At 36.0% G+C, this 16,938-nt stretch overlaps 1 protein-coding gene across 5 annotated transcripts in view; it reads left to right on the forward strand.

The window, feature by feature from the left end:
- Positions 1-16,938, forward strand: part of Spats2l (spermatogenesis associated serine rich 2 like) — a 161,075-nt gene that overhangs the window by 109,929 nt on the left and 34,208 nt on the right. For 4 of the 5 annotated variants that reach the window (XM_026399306.2, XM_026399310.2, XM_026399307.2 and 1 more), the window contains one exon: positions 15,683-15,889. The exons of the other annotated variant lie outside the window; for it this stretch is intronic. In XM_026399306.2, the coding sequence (XP_026255091.1) occupies positions 15,683-15,889 (207 nt within the window). The remainder of the gene's footprint in view (positions 1-15,682; positions 15,890-16,938) is intronic. 5 annotated transcript variants of the gene reach the window in all.

A 16,938-nucleotide genomic window follows, 5' to 3' on the forward strand; every position in this document is an offset into this window, starting at 1 on the left:
GGTTTGGAGAGGAGAGGTGCCACACCCAACTGCGCCATCCATGGTGGCAGTGGGCATCAAGGGGCCAATAGTCAAGGTGATAGGGAGGACACAGAGGCTCGGAAACAGTGAGAGGAACTTTACCCAGCACCTGTCTCTATTACTTTGCTGTTTGCAAGGCATTGGCAGCAGCTGACATACCAAAGATGAGTAAGACACCATCTCTGGCTAGGATAAGAGTTGGGTCCAGCAGAAGAGACAGGGAGACAAACTAGAAATTAACTTGTGCCAAATCATGTGCCATGTGCCAAGTCAGGGATTCAGTGAGGAGGCATTAGAAAATGGACATTCTGTACAACACACTGGTCAGCCCTTAAACTGCTCACAAAGCACAAACTTTCTTCCAGAAACAATTTCCTAACAACTCCATTAATAGTGCTATAATTCAGATCATCCTCATTTACTATAAGATGGTTTTCTTAAAACCAAACAATGCCCTAAGCAACTTAGTGAAACCCTGACTCAAAGTACAAAAGAAAAAGGCTGGGGATATAGCTCAGTGGTAAAGTACCTCTGGGTTTCCCAGTAACAAAACAAAAAAAGCACAAAATAAGACAGTGGCGACAACAAAAATGATCTATTTTATTTTGAATCCAAATTCTCCAGGAATTTTTTAATTTAATTTTTACTGTGTCTACAATTTGGAGAATGTTTTGATTTATAGTCCGGGCAGGAGAAAGAGATTAAATAATGGAGTAGCAGATTCCCAACTTCACTTGTTATTGCTTTCACATGAATTACTTTCAAAATCTAATTACTCAAGTTACTGTTTTGATATCAATCATAAACTAAAAGCTTAGCATATATATTTGTTCACTTACTCATAATTTATACCTTCTTCCTAAAACAATTTCAATAACTCTGTCAAGTATATGACTAGAGAGAAGGTGATGCAGAAGGGCTTCACTTCATGGTGGGTAGCTAGCTTGAAAGTTAAGTGCCCACAAAGGGAGTTCTCTATACAAAGGGGCTTTGGTAAACCCTAACATAGAATTTCCTATGAATAATTTCTGATTGCACAAAGAAGCAACCCAAAATCCCTTTGGTTCTGTAAGTCGAGCATGAAGGCATTATTTGTTAATGTCACTGATTCATTACAAATCTTTATGCTTGGTGTACACTTCTCTGTTAAAGAATAAATGATGGGAACGGAAGGTTAATGGATGTTTTTGCAAAAGGAAGAGAATCCTCTTGGTTGACCATGAACTTCATTAGCAGCCCACGGGTTTGGATCATGAATTTTAAAATGAGTTTGTAACTAGTTAAGTTTTACTTCTCAGTGATAATGAGGGTTCATCAGGAAGTTCATTCCAAACCTGTTAAATGACTTTAAAATGCCTGTTTGGTCTATCAGTAATCCTAAAGACCCCTAAAGATAACTCTTAGATGAGTATTAGGGTTTGGGAACTCTGCATCCCATGTTGAGGGGAATTTTGGTACTGGCAAGGATGAGAGAGAGAGTAATCCTTAAATCCTGTCTCCTCCCTTGACAGCTGAGAAAACTGAGGCTCATGGGTCGGGAAACCAAGAGGATATCTGTTCTCTTTAACTCTAAAAGTTGGCAAAACCCTGACTCAGATCCATGCAATCTTAAACATGCAGTGGAGAGTTACTGCTGAAACTGTGAACTCCCTAACTCCTAAAAAATGGATACCGAAAAATTAGAAAAAGTAATAATAATAATGATAGCCTATACTTGAGTGGGTTCACAGTTTGAGCCTAAAAGAAATCTCCAGGCTACTAGTGGTGGAGCATTTATCAGGCTCTCCAGTAGTGAAACTGGCTGAACAAAGCCTGCCTTGGATGCCCCACTGAGCAGGAGGCTGTGGACCTGTTTGGGCCGTGCTTTATCTTTTATAACACCTTGACATTCAGGATCTCTCTTTTTTAAAAAGCCTTAAACAGAATCATTGTTCTGGTAGGGGAAGAGTTAGTTAAGATCTATGCAGGTGGCTCAGGGGTGTTAGTGTGACTTCCTATGTGAAAAATAACTACCCAAAGCACCATCATTTCAGGCTGTAAATATAGTACTGTCAAGTGGGACAGTGCTGTGTGTCAGTGAATAGCTTAGAAGTTTGGGAGTAGGTTTTAAGCCTGAGAGTAGTTCTTTTCTGTATTTCAGAATTTTTAATAACAGCTCAAATTAGACCTTTTATTTATTCCAATCAAAATCATCCTTTGTTCAAATACTAAGTCAGGCAAGGAGTAGACCAAGATTTATTTTTACCACAAGTCATGCCAAAGATAATATTCTTTTTCTTAAGGAACCATCTAAATGTCTAAAGCACCTTCAGGTTCATATTTTCCAAGTATGCTTCCTGTCTTATGTTTAGAAAAGTAGAGCAGAAAGAGTATTTCTAAGGCTCATGTAGCTGAGATGTGTAGGTGCTCATTTCCATTTAGGCTGGAACAGTAATTCACATTCCTCTATTGTCTTTCTTCTACTGGATGCAGTTCCCACTGAATAGGAAAGACACAGGACCACAGGCCACCAGCAGCTTCAGTGAGATAAACTTTGAGGCAGGCTCTCCTGTCTTTGCCTTGTCCTCTGGCTGACTCCAAGCACCTTCCTTTATTTTTCCTCATCCTGTAAAGCAATCCTGGCAAGTCTGGTCTTTTGTTCCCTGTTCCTTTTGTTCCCGGTTCCCCATGCTGTGTTTACTGACCTCCCCAAACCGGAGTTCAGGTTTGCCCTGTATTACAGGCCAGGTAGGGCCCTGCTATTTTCCCTTTACACTGAGAATTCTAGGTTTCTGCAAGGAATTGCTTTCTCATTCTCCAAGTGAAGTAAACCAAATGAGAGAGAAAGGGCCCTGTTATTTTAGAATGTTGGTTGCTTGTCTTTCATTTGTGCTTTCTGTAACAACAATAACAACAAAAGCTCGCCAGCACTGTTTCACAGCGTTTTATATGGCCTGAGGTTCCCACAGGATTTCCAAGCAAATTTTTTCATGTTGCTCTTGGCCCAAGCTTCAGGATGACCTCCCCTGCTTCTCTAAGCCCCATATTGGACCAGAGGATTAGAAAAGATGAACAAGAAGAAAGCAGCTAGCTTAGAACTTTAACAGCAAAGCCAAATGTGTATGTTCTAGGATTTCAGCAGTGCCAGCTCTCAATTGAAGCAATAAAGCCGTGACTCAGAACTAGGACATTGAGCAGTAGACTTGTTTCAGACCTTGATCTCCTCGATTACTAGACACATGACCCTGAACAAGTTAACCACTCTGATTGTCAGTTTCCTTATCTGCAAAGCAGAATATAGTACTCCATTTTATAAGATTCTAGTGTATAGTAAATGAGATCCATACGAGATTAGTGCAGCCTCTGGCACAGAGTAAACCTCCTACTGTTCATTGATCCATTGAGTAAATATTGTTAAGTATCTAACAGAACATGTGCCAGGTGTTTTTCTATAGGAAAAGAACAAAATGACCAAGTTTTTAGTCTCAGGAAGTTGACATTCTTTTGGGAATAGGAAAAAAGAGATGGATAATAAGACAGAATACAATGAAGGTGCTGAGATAATTATAGATTATGATGAACATGCAGGAAGCTTTTAGGAGGAAGTAGGGGGTGGGAGCTACAGTTTCATCAGATAAGGTCAATAAGCATCTGAAAAGGACACATTTAAGCTTAAATTCAGGTTCTTCCATTCAGTCTCTCCTATCAGGTTATCATGATCTGGACAGCCTATGTTTTATTTAAACTTTTATTAAGCACCCTAGTGGAACCCCTTATATAACTATAACCACAGGTTTTTGCTAATTTTTGAAAATTGAAGGTACAATACTTTATTAATATATATGTGTGTATACATGTATGTATATATGTATAAGTATTAATATATATAGATGACCTTAAGTACTGCTACATGAACATGTATCTTAACATATTTTAAGGCACATATCTTCTATTTTCACTTCTCATTGTTATTTTAGCATCTAATTTCTTGGTCTTGGCTTTCATTTACACTTGTGTCTTGCTCAGCCCCAACTTCTGCTTCAAGCACCACCATATCTGAGCTGTCCAAGTAATTTTAGGAGAGACCTTAGATTGCATTTCTAGTGACTCAGAGCCCTCCTTCCTTTCTCTGGGCATGATAAAACACAGAGAGAGAGACAGGTACAAGATGTAGTGACAGGAGGACACAGGACACATAAAACCCCTCAGGTGTTTCTCTGACAATCGAGGAGGTGAAACTCCAAGGCTTCTCCTTTATCTTCCTTGTTCAAAAATCACTTCAACTGTGACTGGATGACTAAGACGCAAAACTGCTCATCTCTGAATATAGATGCCTTCAAGACTTCCCACGCATATATTAAAATGGATTTCAATGACAAATGGATTTAATTAAGTGGACCATACTCCCTATAAAGACCAAGGTTTCAAAAAAAATTTTTTTTTTTTAAAAAAGACGTACATGGTTCTATCAAAATGCCAGGAGAATTGAACCTGTTTTGCAGAGAAGTAAAACAGAGGAAGGCACTTGATTTGTTAACATGCCTACCCTTTGCCATTGACAGCTTGTTATTTTCTATTGCCTTTTAATATAATCAAGTCTGTAAAGGTATTAATGACATATGATTTGGTATAAAGACAGTGTAAACAAAACTAAAAGATTTGTTTCCAGTTGGAACACAGCCAGCTTTAAAGCACTCTGAGCTGCTCAAATTTCACAGGACTTGAATGAAATAATAAAGCCCATTGGCATTTGATAAAGAAAAGGAAAAGGCAGAACTGACGTTATGTCTGAATAAACCTGTCTGTTTTGGTCTCTGTTCCAGAGTTATTGGTTCCTCTGTTATCTGTTATTACCCTGTGATGCAGAGGTGGGAGAACAATGCAACTTGCAAGAGAAGTGTACAGTAATCGCACTGTGAAGAGTTTTCTTGGGGCCTCATCAGTAGACTCTGATGCTATCATATCTCATCAGTAGACCCTCATGCTATCATATCAAGAGAGTTATCTTTGCTCACTGTCTCTATTTGTTCTCCTCTTTCTCTCTCAGTCACCACCCTATTTGTTATGTATGGCTTACAGTCCATCTCTCCAAAGAAACTGCTCCCACTAAGTTCAACAGTGGCCTGTATGGCATTGAGACTAGCAGGCATTTTCAACCCTTTATATTTTTTCCTTATAGCAGTATTCAACATTGGCACCTGCTGTATCCTTAGCCACTCTTTTTCCTCTTGTTTCTGCCACCTGACACTCTTGTGTCTGCTTCTTCTTTTTCTTTTGAGAGTCATTCTTTACCTGGCTATTAACTTGTTGAAGCTCTTCAAGGCTTGTTTGGTCCCACCCAGGTCCAGCATCATGTAAAGACAACTTTTCTTGTTAGATCATTTCAACCATACCCTAGCTTTCATTATGCAACATGGCTCACAAACTCACCTTCCCGGTCCAGGTTACTCTCAGAACTTCAGGCTCTTATTTGACATTTTCTCCTTGACATTTCAAAGCATTTCAACAACATGCTCAAAACTAACTCATGATCTCCTTTCCAGTCTTGGCTCTCTTTTAGTCTTCCTGATCTTACTGCACCATCTCTCCAGGGATGAAAGCAAGAAATTTAGGTATCCATCATGGCATTTCAGCTCCCATTTCCAATGGCGGTGACCAAGTTCTGTTGATTTTCATTTCTGCGTCTTCCTAGCATCCATCCATTTCTTACTGTCTTCACCTCTACCTTCCCACCCAAACCACCACCCTCTCTGGTCTGCACTGCTACAGTAGTTCACTCACTCATCTCCTACATTTAATAATTTCCTTCCAAATCATTCTCTGTTCTGTGATCTCTTCAAAAGACAAAGCAGACCTTTTATGAGTAAAGAGCGAAAGTCTTATCCTGGCCTCCAGACCCCACTCTAGCCTAATTTGAAGTTGCTCATTGTTGTTTTTTATTGATAATTATGAAATTTGTGTTTCTGAACTTAAAATTACCTTATCCTAATTGAGAAAATTTGGAAAATCAGTAACGTTTAAGGAAAAAGAAATATATCCTAGCTCCTAGAGAAAAAAAAACTCTGTTAAATTTCATTTTAGAATTTTTTAAATGCGGAGATATATAATTTTTTATAAAAATCCTATTATGCAACATGTGAACTTTATAATCTGCTTTTTACTTGACATGTATACTACCTCATATCGTTTAATTTTCTCTAAGGTGATTTTAGTGACTACATTGTACTTTTATGAATTTGCCATCTTTCTTTTAAATATTCCCAAACTATTATTCATGTGGATTGTTTCTGTTGTTTGCTTTTAAAAACAATACTTTGGTGGACCTCTTTTTTGTATGTAAAATTCTATAAACAATTATGATCATTTTCTTGGCATATATTCTCAGAAGTGGAATTACTGGATTCAAAGGATATAATTTATTTTTCTGTGCTGGGAATTGAACCCAAGGCCTCACATATGTTAGACAAGTACTCTACCTCTGAGCTACACCCTTGGTCCTGAATATTTTGTTAAGTTCTTAACATGTTGCTGGTCAGAAAGGTTGTTTTAATTTCATTGTGTTTATTTGTAAAACTGATTAGTAGGGGTAGAGGTCATTTTTAGGAAGTTTAATCTTCATGGGTATTATTCTCTTGTAAATATTTAAGAAGAGTCAAATCAGTTAACCAATGAACCACTAATTATATTATTTTCAGTTATCATAAAACACTACTAAATTCATTCAGTACTTTTATGGCACAGACATTTAAGCAACATAGATATTAGAAATTTTATCAATTTTTTTCCAGGTAGAACCACTTTATAGTACCCAAGTAAATCATAATCATGATGTTAATCATGATGTGCTTTACTGAAATTGCATGTGTATAGAAGATCATGAAACCATTGTAATGGGTTAAAGTAATTATTTTAGAACTACTCTATATTTAATTCATTTTAAAAGATAGATTTAAATACTGTGTATATTTCTTCAACCTGCTTATAAGTGTGTCAAGCTTTAACTAAAAAAGCAAAAAGTAGAAAAATTCATTCTCAGAAATTTTAAAATTTGAATACATACATGGATATATATATATATTATGAAAATCTTTGAATCAAGTCCATGTATTTCTCCCAAGAGGAAGATTTGTTTGCTTTGGTGCTGTTAACAAAAAATAACCAGCACAGGTTGTGTTTTACTATGTAAAATAAATCAAATCAAGGACAAGTAAAGTATGTAAGTTGATACCAAGATTTAATACCCTGGAAATTGATAGATGTCAGCATTCCTAAGAGTTAAATGTAATTGTATGCACAGCAGCTGAGTGTAAATTGGTACAACTTGACTGCAGACTAATTTGGCAAAGCATACCAAGAACCTTTCAAGAAAAAGACATGAATTTACATCTCCTTCATCATAAACCCCACTAAATTATAGTAAAAGAATTTTTAAATGTGGAAATCCACAATAAAGAAGAAAATGAACAAGAGGACATCAATTTCTAGAATAGGGAAAAGAAGCTTAGCAGGATAAGTTCAAGCAGGATAAGTCATAGAAAAACCACTCTATAGTTAAACTATTAAAGTCAAAAATGAAGAGAAAATCGTGAAAGCAGCTGGAGAGCGGGGGAGACACTTTGCAAACAGGACAACCACCATAAAAATGAAGATTGACTTTTTATCAGAAACAATATAGCCCAGAAGACAATAGAGTAAAATCTTTAATGGGGGAATAGTTAATATGGAACTGTATTTCTAGAGAAAATGTATTTTTAAAAAATGAAGATATTTTCAAATAAAATCTGAACAAATTCATCACTAGCAGACTTACACCACAAAACAAGCTTAAGAATGTTTGACATTAAACCAGATTGAAATTTGGAATAAATTGCTAGAGGAAATGAAAATGGTAAATAAGTAGATTGAAAGATAAGAAGTTTTTCTCGTCCATAATTTCTTAAAAAACAATTGGCCATTTAATGCAAAAATAACAATTTGTTAACAACATATGTATAATTAAAATATACAACCATCAGAAAACAGTTGTTGAGTGTGAGTAGAATTATATTACTATATGGGGTCCTACTTTATACATGAAGTAATACAATATTGACTGAAAGAACACCTCAATAAATTAATTATACAATTTGTAATCCTTAGAACAGCCTTTAAAATAAGGAGTTTTTAAAGATTATAATCATTAGAACAGTCTTTAAAATAAGTATTTTTTTTTACAATTATAACATCAAAATAGCCTTTAAAGAGATTTTTTAAAAATTAAAAAAAATTAGAATAAGATAAATTCAAAATGGTAAATACAATCCATAATACTGATGATCATATTAGATATAACTGAACTAAAATTCTAATTAAAAAACAGAGGTTGAGTAAAAAAAAAGTAAGACCTAACTATATGTAATTATTCTAAGAGATGCACTTCAAATGTAAAGACAGAGACAGGCACAAAATTATAGTAAAGATATACTCTCCAAAGACTGACCATAATAAAATAGGTCTGACTGTATTAACACCAAAGAAGATTTTAATACAAAAAAAATTAGCAGGGTCATTTTAAAACAATATAGGTCAATCCATCAAAGAAAGGTGACAATTCTAATTTAATACATATGTAATGACCAAGTTTCCAAATCTGTGAAGCAGCAATTAATAGATCTAAATAAACAATGCCAGAATTATTATAGATTTCAACACCATTTGATTTAGTCAGCTTTTTTGCTGCTGTGACTAAAAGGACCTGACCAGAGCAACTGTAAAGGAGGAAAGGTTAATTCATTATTACTCATAGTTTCAGAGGTCTGAGTTCATAGAAGGCCAGCTCCATTCATTGGGGCTCAAGGTGAGGCAGAACATCATGGCAGAAGAGTATAGTGGAGGGAAGCAGCTCACATGATGATCAGAAATTGGAGAGAGAGGTCTTCACTTGTAAGATAACAAACATATACCCCAAAGTCACCCCCAATTCCCACCTCTATCAGCCATACCCTAGCACTTCAGTTACCATTTAGTTAATCCCTATCCAGGGATTAATTCACTGATTGGGTTAAGACTCTCACAACCCAATCACTCTCCTCTGAACCTTCTTGCATTGTCTCACACGTGAGCTTTTGGGGAATACTTCACATCCAAACCATAACACCATTTTACTAGTAATTGATAGCAACAAGTAGATTAAAAACCAGAGTATAAAAGATTTTAATAACACCATCAGCCAACTTAACATAATTGATATTTATAGAACACTACACCCAATAGCATCAAGAATATATAGCATTTTCGTTGAAATAGTCTTAATTTCTGGACTGTAAAATAAGTTGCAACAAATTAAAATATATTGAAATCTTTAGAATATGGTTCCTGACTACATTAGAATCAAATTAACAATCAATAGCAATAAGACACTTAGAAATTAATCAACCTTCTAACTAATTTCATTGGTCAAAGAAAAACTCACACTATATAATAGAAAATATTTTGAATTGAATTATAATGAAAATATAATAAACTAGTTTGTAATACCAGAAATGAAATTAACCCTGGCCCCTCATTCAAAGACTAACTAGCTACAGGGTAATATGAATAATAATTCCAACAACTTAGATGAACTAGATAAATTCCTTTAAAAACATAAATTGCCAAAATTTTTAATAGGCCTATAGCTAGCAAAGAAATCCATAACTAGAGCCTCCAAGTATAGATAGCTTCATTTATGATTTCTAACTAATATTTAAGGAATAAATATAGAATACTACCAACTCATTTTATGAGGCCAACATAATGCTGACAAAAGGATATTACAGAAGAATATCGTTCTTAAATAAAGAAACAAAATGTCCTCTACAAAATATTAGCAAATGAAGTAAGCAATATATAAGGAAGATAGCACACCACAATCAAGTGTAATTTATCCCTGAAATGCAACATTGCTTTTACATCCAAAAATCAATCTAAGTATTTACTAACAAAATAAAGAAGAACAATGATGTGATCATTCCAATAGATTTTTTTAAAAAATATTCTTTAGCTATACATGGATACAATACCTTTGTTTTGTTTGTTCATTTTTTTAAGGTAGTGCTGAAGATAGAACCCAGTGCCTCACATGTGCAAGGCAAGCGCTCTGCCACTTAGCCACAACCCCAGCCCTCCAGTAGATTTTTAAAAATCACTTGACACAATAAAAACTCCCAGCAAAATAGGAATATAAGAAAACTTCCCGAGTCTGATAAACATATAAAAATTCTATAGCAAATATTATACGTAATGATGAAATATTGAATTCAGTTTCCCTAAGATTAAGAACAATGCAGGGAGTTCAGAGGATTAGACAAAGGGGAATGAAGGGAAGGAAGGCAGGATAAGAATGGGAAAGACAGTAGAATGAATCAGACGTAACTTTCCTGTGTCCATATGTGAATACACTACCAGTGTGACTCCATGTCCTACACAACCACAAGAATGGGGAGTTATACTCCATGTATGTATAATTTGTCAAAGTACACTCTACTGTCAGTTACATCTAAAAAGAACAAATGAAGAAAGAACAATGCAAGTATATCTGTTGTATATTGAACTAGGATTCCTAGCCAGTCCAATAAAGATTGGAAAGGAAGAAATTAAACTTCTTTACAGATGTCATTATTGTATATATAGAAAAAAATCTTAAGAAATCTATCAAACAAAATAAAAATAAAACTACCAGATCTGATAAGGAAATTCACTAGGTCTCTAGATATAAACTTGGAATATATAAAAAATCAACCATGTTATTGCACTATAGTAACCAACATTTGGAAATTGAAAGTTTTAAAATTAATACCTAGAAATAAATTTGACTAGATACACAGGACTAAAAACTGTAAAATGAAGCAGAGTTGTTTTGTTTTTTTTTTTAAGTGATACTAGATATTAAACCCAGAGCTGCTTTATTACAGAGTTACATTCCCCAACCCTCTTTATTTTCTGAGACAGGATCTCAGTAAGTTGCCAAGACTGGCCTTGAATTTATAACCCTTCTGCCTCAGCCTCCCAAATTGCTGGGATTATAGGAGAGTGCCACCTTGCGCAGCTGTTGAGATAATTTTTTCTTCGCCTTTGGTACTGGGGATTGAACCCGGGGGCACTCGACCACTGAGCAACATCCCCTGCCCTATTTTGTATTTTATTTGGAGACAGGGTTTTGCTGAGTTGCTTAACTCCTTGCTGTTGCTGAGGCTGCCTTTGAACTCTTAATCCTCCTGCCTCAGCCTCCTGAGCCCCTGGGATTACAGGCATGCACCACCACACCTATCCAAGATAATTTTTTTTAAAAAAGCCAAATAAATGGTATCCTATATCATGTTTAAGGATCAAAGGATTCTATATTGCTAATATATCAGGTATCCTCAAATTGGTTTATAATAGATTCAAAACAAGTCATACCAAAATTTCATCAGATTTAAATTTATATTGAGACACAGAGGGATTTAAGATATGAAACAATCTCAGAAAAAAAGAGCAAAGTTGAGGCTGGGGTTGTGGCTCAGAGGTAGAGTGCTCACCTAGCATGTGAGAGGCACTGGGTTGGATCCTCAGCACCACATAAAAATAAAATAAAAATATTGTGTCCACCTATAACTAAAAAACCAAACATTTAAAAAAAAAAAAAAAAGCAAAGTTGGAGGACACGCATTCACGCATTGCCTAGTAGTAGACTAGTTATATGGATACAATTATTTAGCAAACCAGCATGGCAATGGTGTGAGGCTAGATAACTTTGTCAGTGGAACAGAGCCCAGAAAGAGACCCATGTGCATAATCAATTGATTTTCAACAGAGATGCCAAGACAGTTCAGTGGGGAAAGGTCACCTCAGATTTATGTGCTCCTTAATTTTTTATTTTAGTTTTTCACATTTTACATATTAGTTGTTAAGGGCAGAGAGACTATGTCTCATGTGTCTCCTGTATATAAGCCCGCGTACTCCACTGGATGTATCTGTTGAGTCCATTTGAATCAAAAATCAAAATGATTCTCAGTAAGTTATAATAATACCATCTGTATTTGGATTTGATAAGTATTTTTAATAAAAAGAAGGCTCAGATAATAGTTAAATTCAAAATCATATAAGCTTCTAGGAGCTGATCTTAGATACGTGGACAAGGATTAAATTAAAATTAATATACAATTTTATTGAATGCTGAACAGATTGGATGTTTCCAGAGATAAATTTTCTTTCAATGATGTGATTAACCACTTTGGTTCAAGTATTTGATGAATATTAAAGTCACAGCCTGAGACTCATATCAAACCAGGCTCCTTACAGTTGCAAGGGCCCTAGCTCTGCAAAGTACTGAAGTAATACTGATTCATTGATCCATTCATTCATTCGTGATTCAGTATATAACATGCATCTACTAGATACTAAGCATATTATGATAACAAGACATATATTACTACTTTCTCAGGTAGAAGTTACAGAATTTTTCAAGACTTGAATAAAATAAATATTCTCTTATTCTAGAATGTAAATTAGTGGAATGATCACACATTGTAGAGCACCTAAATCATGCTTCTTAGGATTTATATTAGTACTATCCAATAGAGATATAATGCAAGCTACATATATAACTTTATGTTTTCTAGTAACTACATTAGAAAAGTACAGCCAGGTACAGTGGTACATGCCTGTAATCTCAGCAATTTAGGAGGCTGAGGCAGGAGGATCACAAATTTGAGGCCAGCCTCAGCCACTTGGCAAGACCCTTAGCAACTTAGAGAGACCCTATCTCAAAATAAAACAATAAAAGTAGTAAATTGCCCCTGAGTTCAATACTCAGGACACCCCCACAATTTATATATATATATATATATATATATATATATATATATATATATACACACACACATACATACATACATAAACATATATATGTTTATGTATGTATGTATACACACACATATAAAGAAAGAGGTGACTTAAATTGAGAAATTTATTTTATCTAATTTTGTAATCTAAAATATTATCTCAGAATGCAATTTATATTTTTATTTTATTTTTTAATTTACTAAGCTATACACCCAGTCCCAATATTTTTTAAATGATTGAAAAACATTTTTTACTCTTTTTTTGGTACTAAGCCTTCAAATTTCAATACATATTTTATGTACAGGACATCTTAATTTGGACAAGGCACATTTCAAATATTCAGTAGCCACATGCAGCTTGTGACTACCCAACTGGACAGGGAAGACTTAGGTCAATCAACTCATGGTCTGTCAAAGTTTATTCGTTGCCTCCAGAAAGATAGAGAACTGATGATGTTCCTGTTATTAAAGGGAACTTATTATATCCAGGAAAGAACTCCCATTTTTCTATCACTAGAAATATGAGGATTTGTGGTCAAGATGAATGTAATTCTGTTAGAAATGTATAATTCTCGACCAGTATTCATCTGAAAGAATTCTGCAGTTTTACTATATTTTGAGACAGACTTAAACAGCCAGTATGCAAATATATCCAAGTAGTCCTTGAGAATTTAAACCTTCCTAGTGTTCAATAATCCTACCAATAATAATATAGTTTTTCAGGACCCTAAAAAATATTGGTGCTCAAATTTCTCAATAAATATTTGCTATATAAATGATGAAATGAACCAAACCACATTATCAGTTCTCTGATACACAAACAAAATATTTTTAGCTCTAGGGTAATGAGCCATTGCTCATTTGCATGCTTGTCTTCTGTTTAAAATTCATTTGCCTCTTAACAGAATAATTTTTGTTCCTCTACCTGTACTCATTATTTCTATTACGTTATCATATATGTCCCCTTGTTTTCAAGAATATGACTAATTTACAACACTATGCACAAAGAGCTATGTTTTAGATTCTCAACTTATAATATCTCATCAAGACTGATTCTCAGCTATGATTTAGAAAGGAAATGAGTTGAAACCAGCTTGTACTTAGTCATTGTTTTAACACAGATGTTTATCAAGTGGATAATACCGCCCATGCCCACTCCAACAGAATCACCTGGGAAGCAGAATGCTGGGTCCCCTGTTGCATCAGGATCTCTGGAGGTGGTCTTTAGGAATTTGCATGTGTGATAAGTACCAAGGGAGAGTCATTATACACTGAGGTTTGACAACCACCGTGCTATGGTGAAGTTCCACTTCAGTGTAACAAAAGATAAAGTTGCATACTGCTGTTTAAATTGGTTTCATTACCGGAGGAAATACTGTTTTCGGTATTTTATTTAACTTTGTTCATTACCTTTTGTGAACACTTTATTGTGTACTGTAATTTCCCTTTAAGTAAATTTTCATCGTTCAGCCCCTAAAGTATGTTGTGGTTCCTTCACATGTAGGCTATGAATGATGGAGTCAACTAGAGTCAAATTATATTTAGCATAAATGAGCTAATGTCTAAAATCAAATTGACAAGGATTGGGATCATATTCTTGTGCACTTTCCCCTGGTGCAGTCTGTAATGATTGTGACGGTGTCAGGAAAGGTGCTTCTTTTTTCTTATTTCTTTTCAATGAAATCATTTCAAGTGTACTTAAATTCAGTCACCATTCTCTAGAAAGCTATAAGCCAAACACAAGAACTGGGACTTCAGAAATTACTGTGACTCAGTGTCTGCCCTCCAGGAGATCACAGCCTCTGCAAGGCAATGGTGAGACACAGACGTGAACTTTCTAAAAGGCATCATGGAAGTAAAGAGAAGTAGCCTGCAGCTGACTCTGTAAAGGAGACCAGGCTTCAAAGAGATGCTTATACCCCCTGAGCATGCACCACATTTGGCCAGAAAAGTGCAGACCTGCCTACAACACCCTTCAGGATGTGGGAAAGTTTAATGGAAGCATTCTTTCCACTAAACTCAGCTTTCTCCAAGAACCTGGCTTTCAAAAGCACACCGGCCTCCCTTTATTCACACCCAGAACTCTCCAGTAGTAAGATGTTAAGGGTGATACATTTCCTTTTTCGTGCCCTTAGATGCCATTTAATTTACTTCATCAATAACGACATAGGAACTTACCTTTAAAAGATGCCAAAAGCAACGTGCTGCTAATTTATTGCCACATCTATTAAAGCTCCAGAGAGAGACTAACTCCCTGGATTTTAAATATAGTTGAGATATTATGAGGATGTTTCCTGATTTAAGCTCTCCATAAATTAGATGAAATGATTATAGTGCCTGTTGTCACTTCATTCTTGCCCTATCTCCAATCACTCTTCTGCCTTCATTAATTCAGAATAAAATACCACAAGACATAAACATAGCACCTTGGAGATAGGAGGGCTACATCTTTATAGCTTCAATATGAAATCATACTTTAAGATGCCTAAGCCTTTACTGGAATGGGGGAGCAGATCATGCTCTTCTCCTGTAATCCTCTTAATAACCAGCCTGGATAGTTACAAGTGAGGAAACCAAGGCTCAGAGTATTAAGAGGCTTGTCCTGGGTCACTCTGCAAGTAATTACCAGAGCCAAAACACACGCCCAAGTCTTCTGACTGGAAATACAAGGCTCTTTCTTTCTAGTGTAACCTCTAATCTCCTGGGGATTCTATTAAAACAGTCCCTTAACCATTGTGCCATGAAAGGCACTATTGACAACATGTGAACAAAACCAAAAATCTTGGCATCTCCATCACTTTATCATCACTTCACAGTCATTATTTGGTGTTCTCTTACAGAAAGCAACAGACTACTGCAACAGAAACTGTCCTTAGATGGGAACCCCAAACCTATACATGGAACAACAGAGAGGTCAGATGGCCTACAGTGGTCAGCTGAGCAGCCTTGTAATCCAAGCAAGCCTAAAGCAAAAACATCTCCTGTTAAATCCAATGCCCCTGCAGCTCATCTTGAAATAAAGCCAGATGAGCTGGCAAAGAAAAGAGGTAAAGTGATTCCTTTTGCACAAATGGTTCAACGTATTTTGCACACACAGAAAAGTGCCAGAATGATGGAACTTGCCAAAAGATGCTGCTTAGTGAAGAGAGATGCACATGAAATTGCATGTCTTTCTCTGATACACATAGATGGAAAGGCAGATGTTATGTTCCCAGGTTAAACAAAGGTCTGGAGTGTTCAAGTGGAATTACTTCCCCTTTCTCTGCCCCTCTGTGGCCACTTTCTTTGCAGACATGGATAAAAGTGCACCACAAATACCTCACTCCCTAATGAGTTACTATGCAAGTGTTTAAGCAGGAGCTCTTTTAGAAGGGGTTGATGTTTCTCAGATATACAAGTTCTAGAATTACACGGCACAAAGATGAGTCTAGAGTCTGATATGTCTCCTTCAGAGATGATCCTGCCCACTGAAATTCATTTCTGTTATAACTTTCAGACTATGTAACACTGAAAGAGGGTTTTCTATTTGACATTCTGGATTTTTGTTATTTTTAAAGCTTTGATATACTTGACTCAGAGCTCCTATTAAGAACGAAAGGGGCCAAATCATTTCCTTTCTGATTCCCAGAAGATTTAAATCATATTCTTCTCCTTCAGCCCCAGTTGTCTCTGATTTCCTGGGGTGCAGTTTGATATACTTGCTCACTTTTCTTGAGGGGGATTTTATTCTTCTGAGAAACATGCCCTTGTTGGGATAAGTACCATGTGCCTGTTTGCCATGCACTCTCTGTAGACCCTGGTGACAATTGCAGGAAACCAAGCATGATGGGCACCCAAAGAGCTGCGTTAAACACTACTGCTGTCATTACAGGCCTGGCTCAGGACGGACGGGGCTGCAGCCAACGTACCTGGCACCATGGCTCCTTCCTCCCTCTAGCTCATTTGTACCTTTCCTGATCCCTGTGTCATTTTCCTCTTCTAAAAGCCCTGATGGCTTTTAACCACACACAGCAGTGTTTAAAGGGAGAACCAGCCGCACAAATGGCCTTTAGATTCTAAGACACTGCAGCTTGCGGTAAAACACAATCAGGCCTCT

This window comes from Urocitellus parryii, chromosome 1 (genome assembly GCF_045843805.1).
Source record: "Urocitellus parryii isolate mUroPar1 chromosome 1, mUroPar1.hap1, whole genome shotgun sequence".
NCBI classification, from domain to species: Eukaryota; Metazoa; Chordata; class Mammalia; order Rodentia; family Sciuridae; genus Urocitellus; species Urocitellus parryii.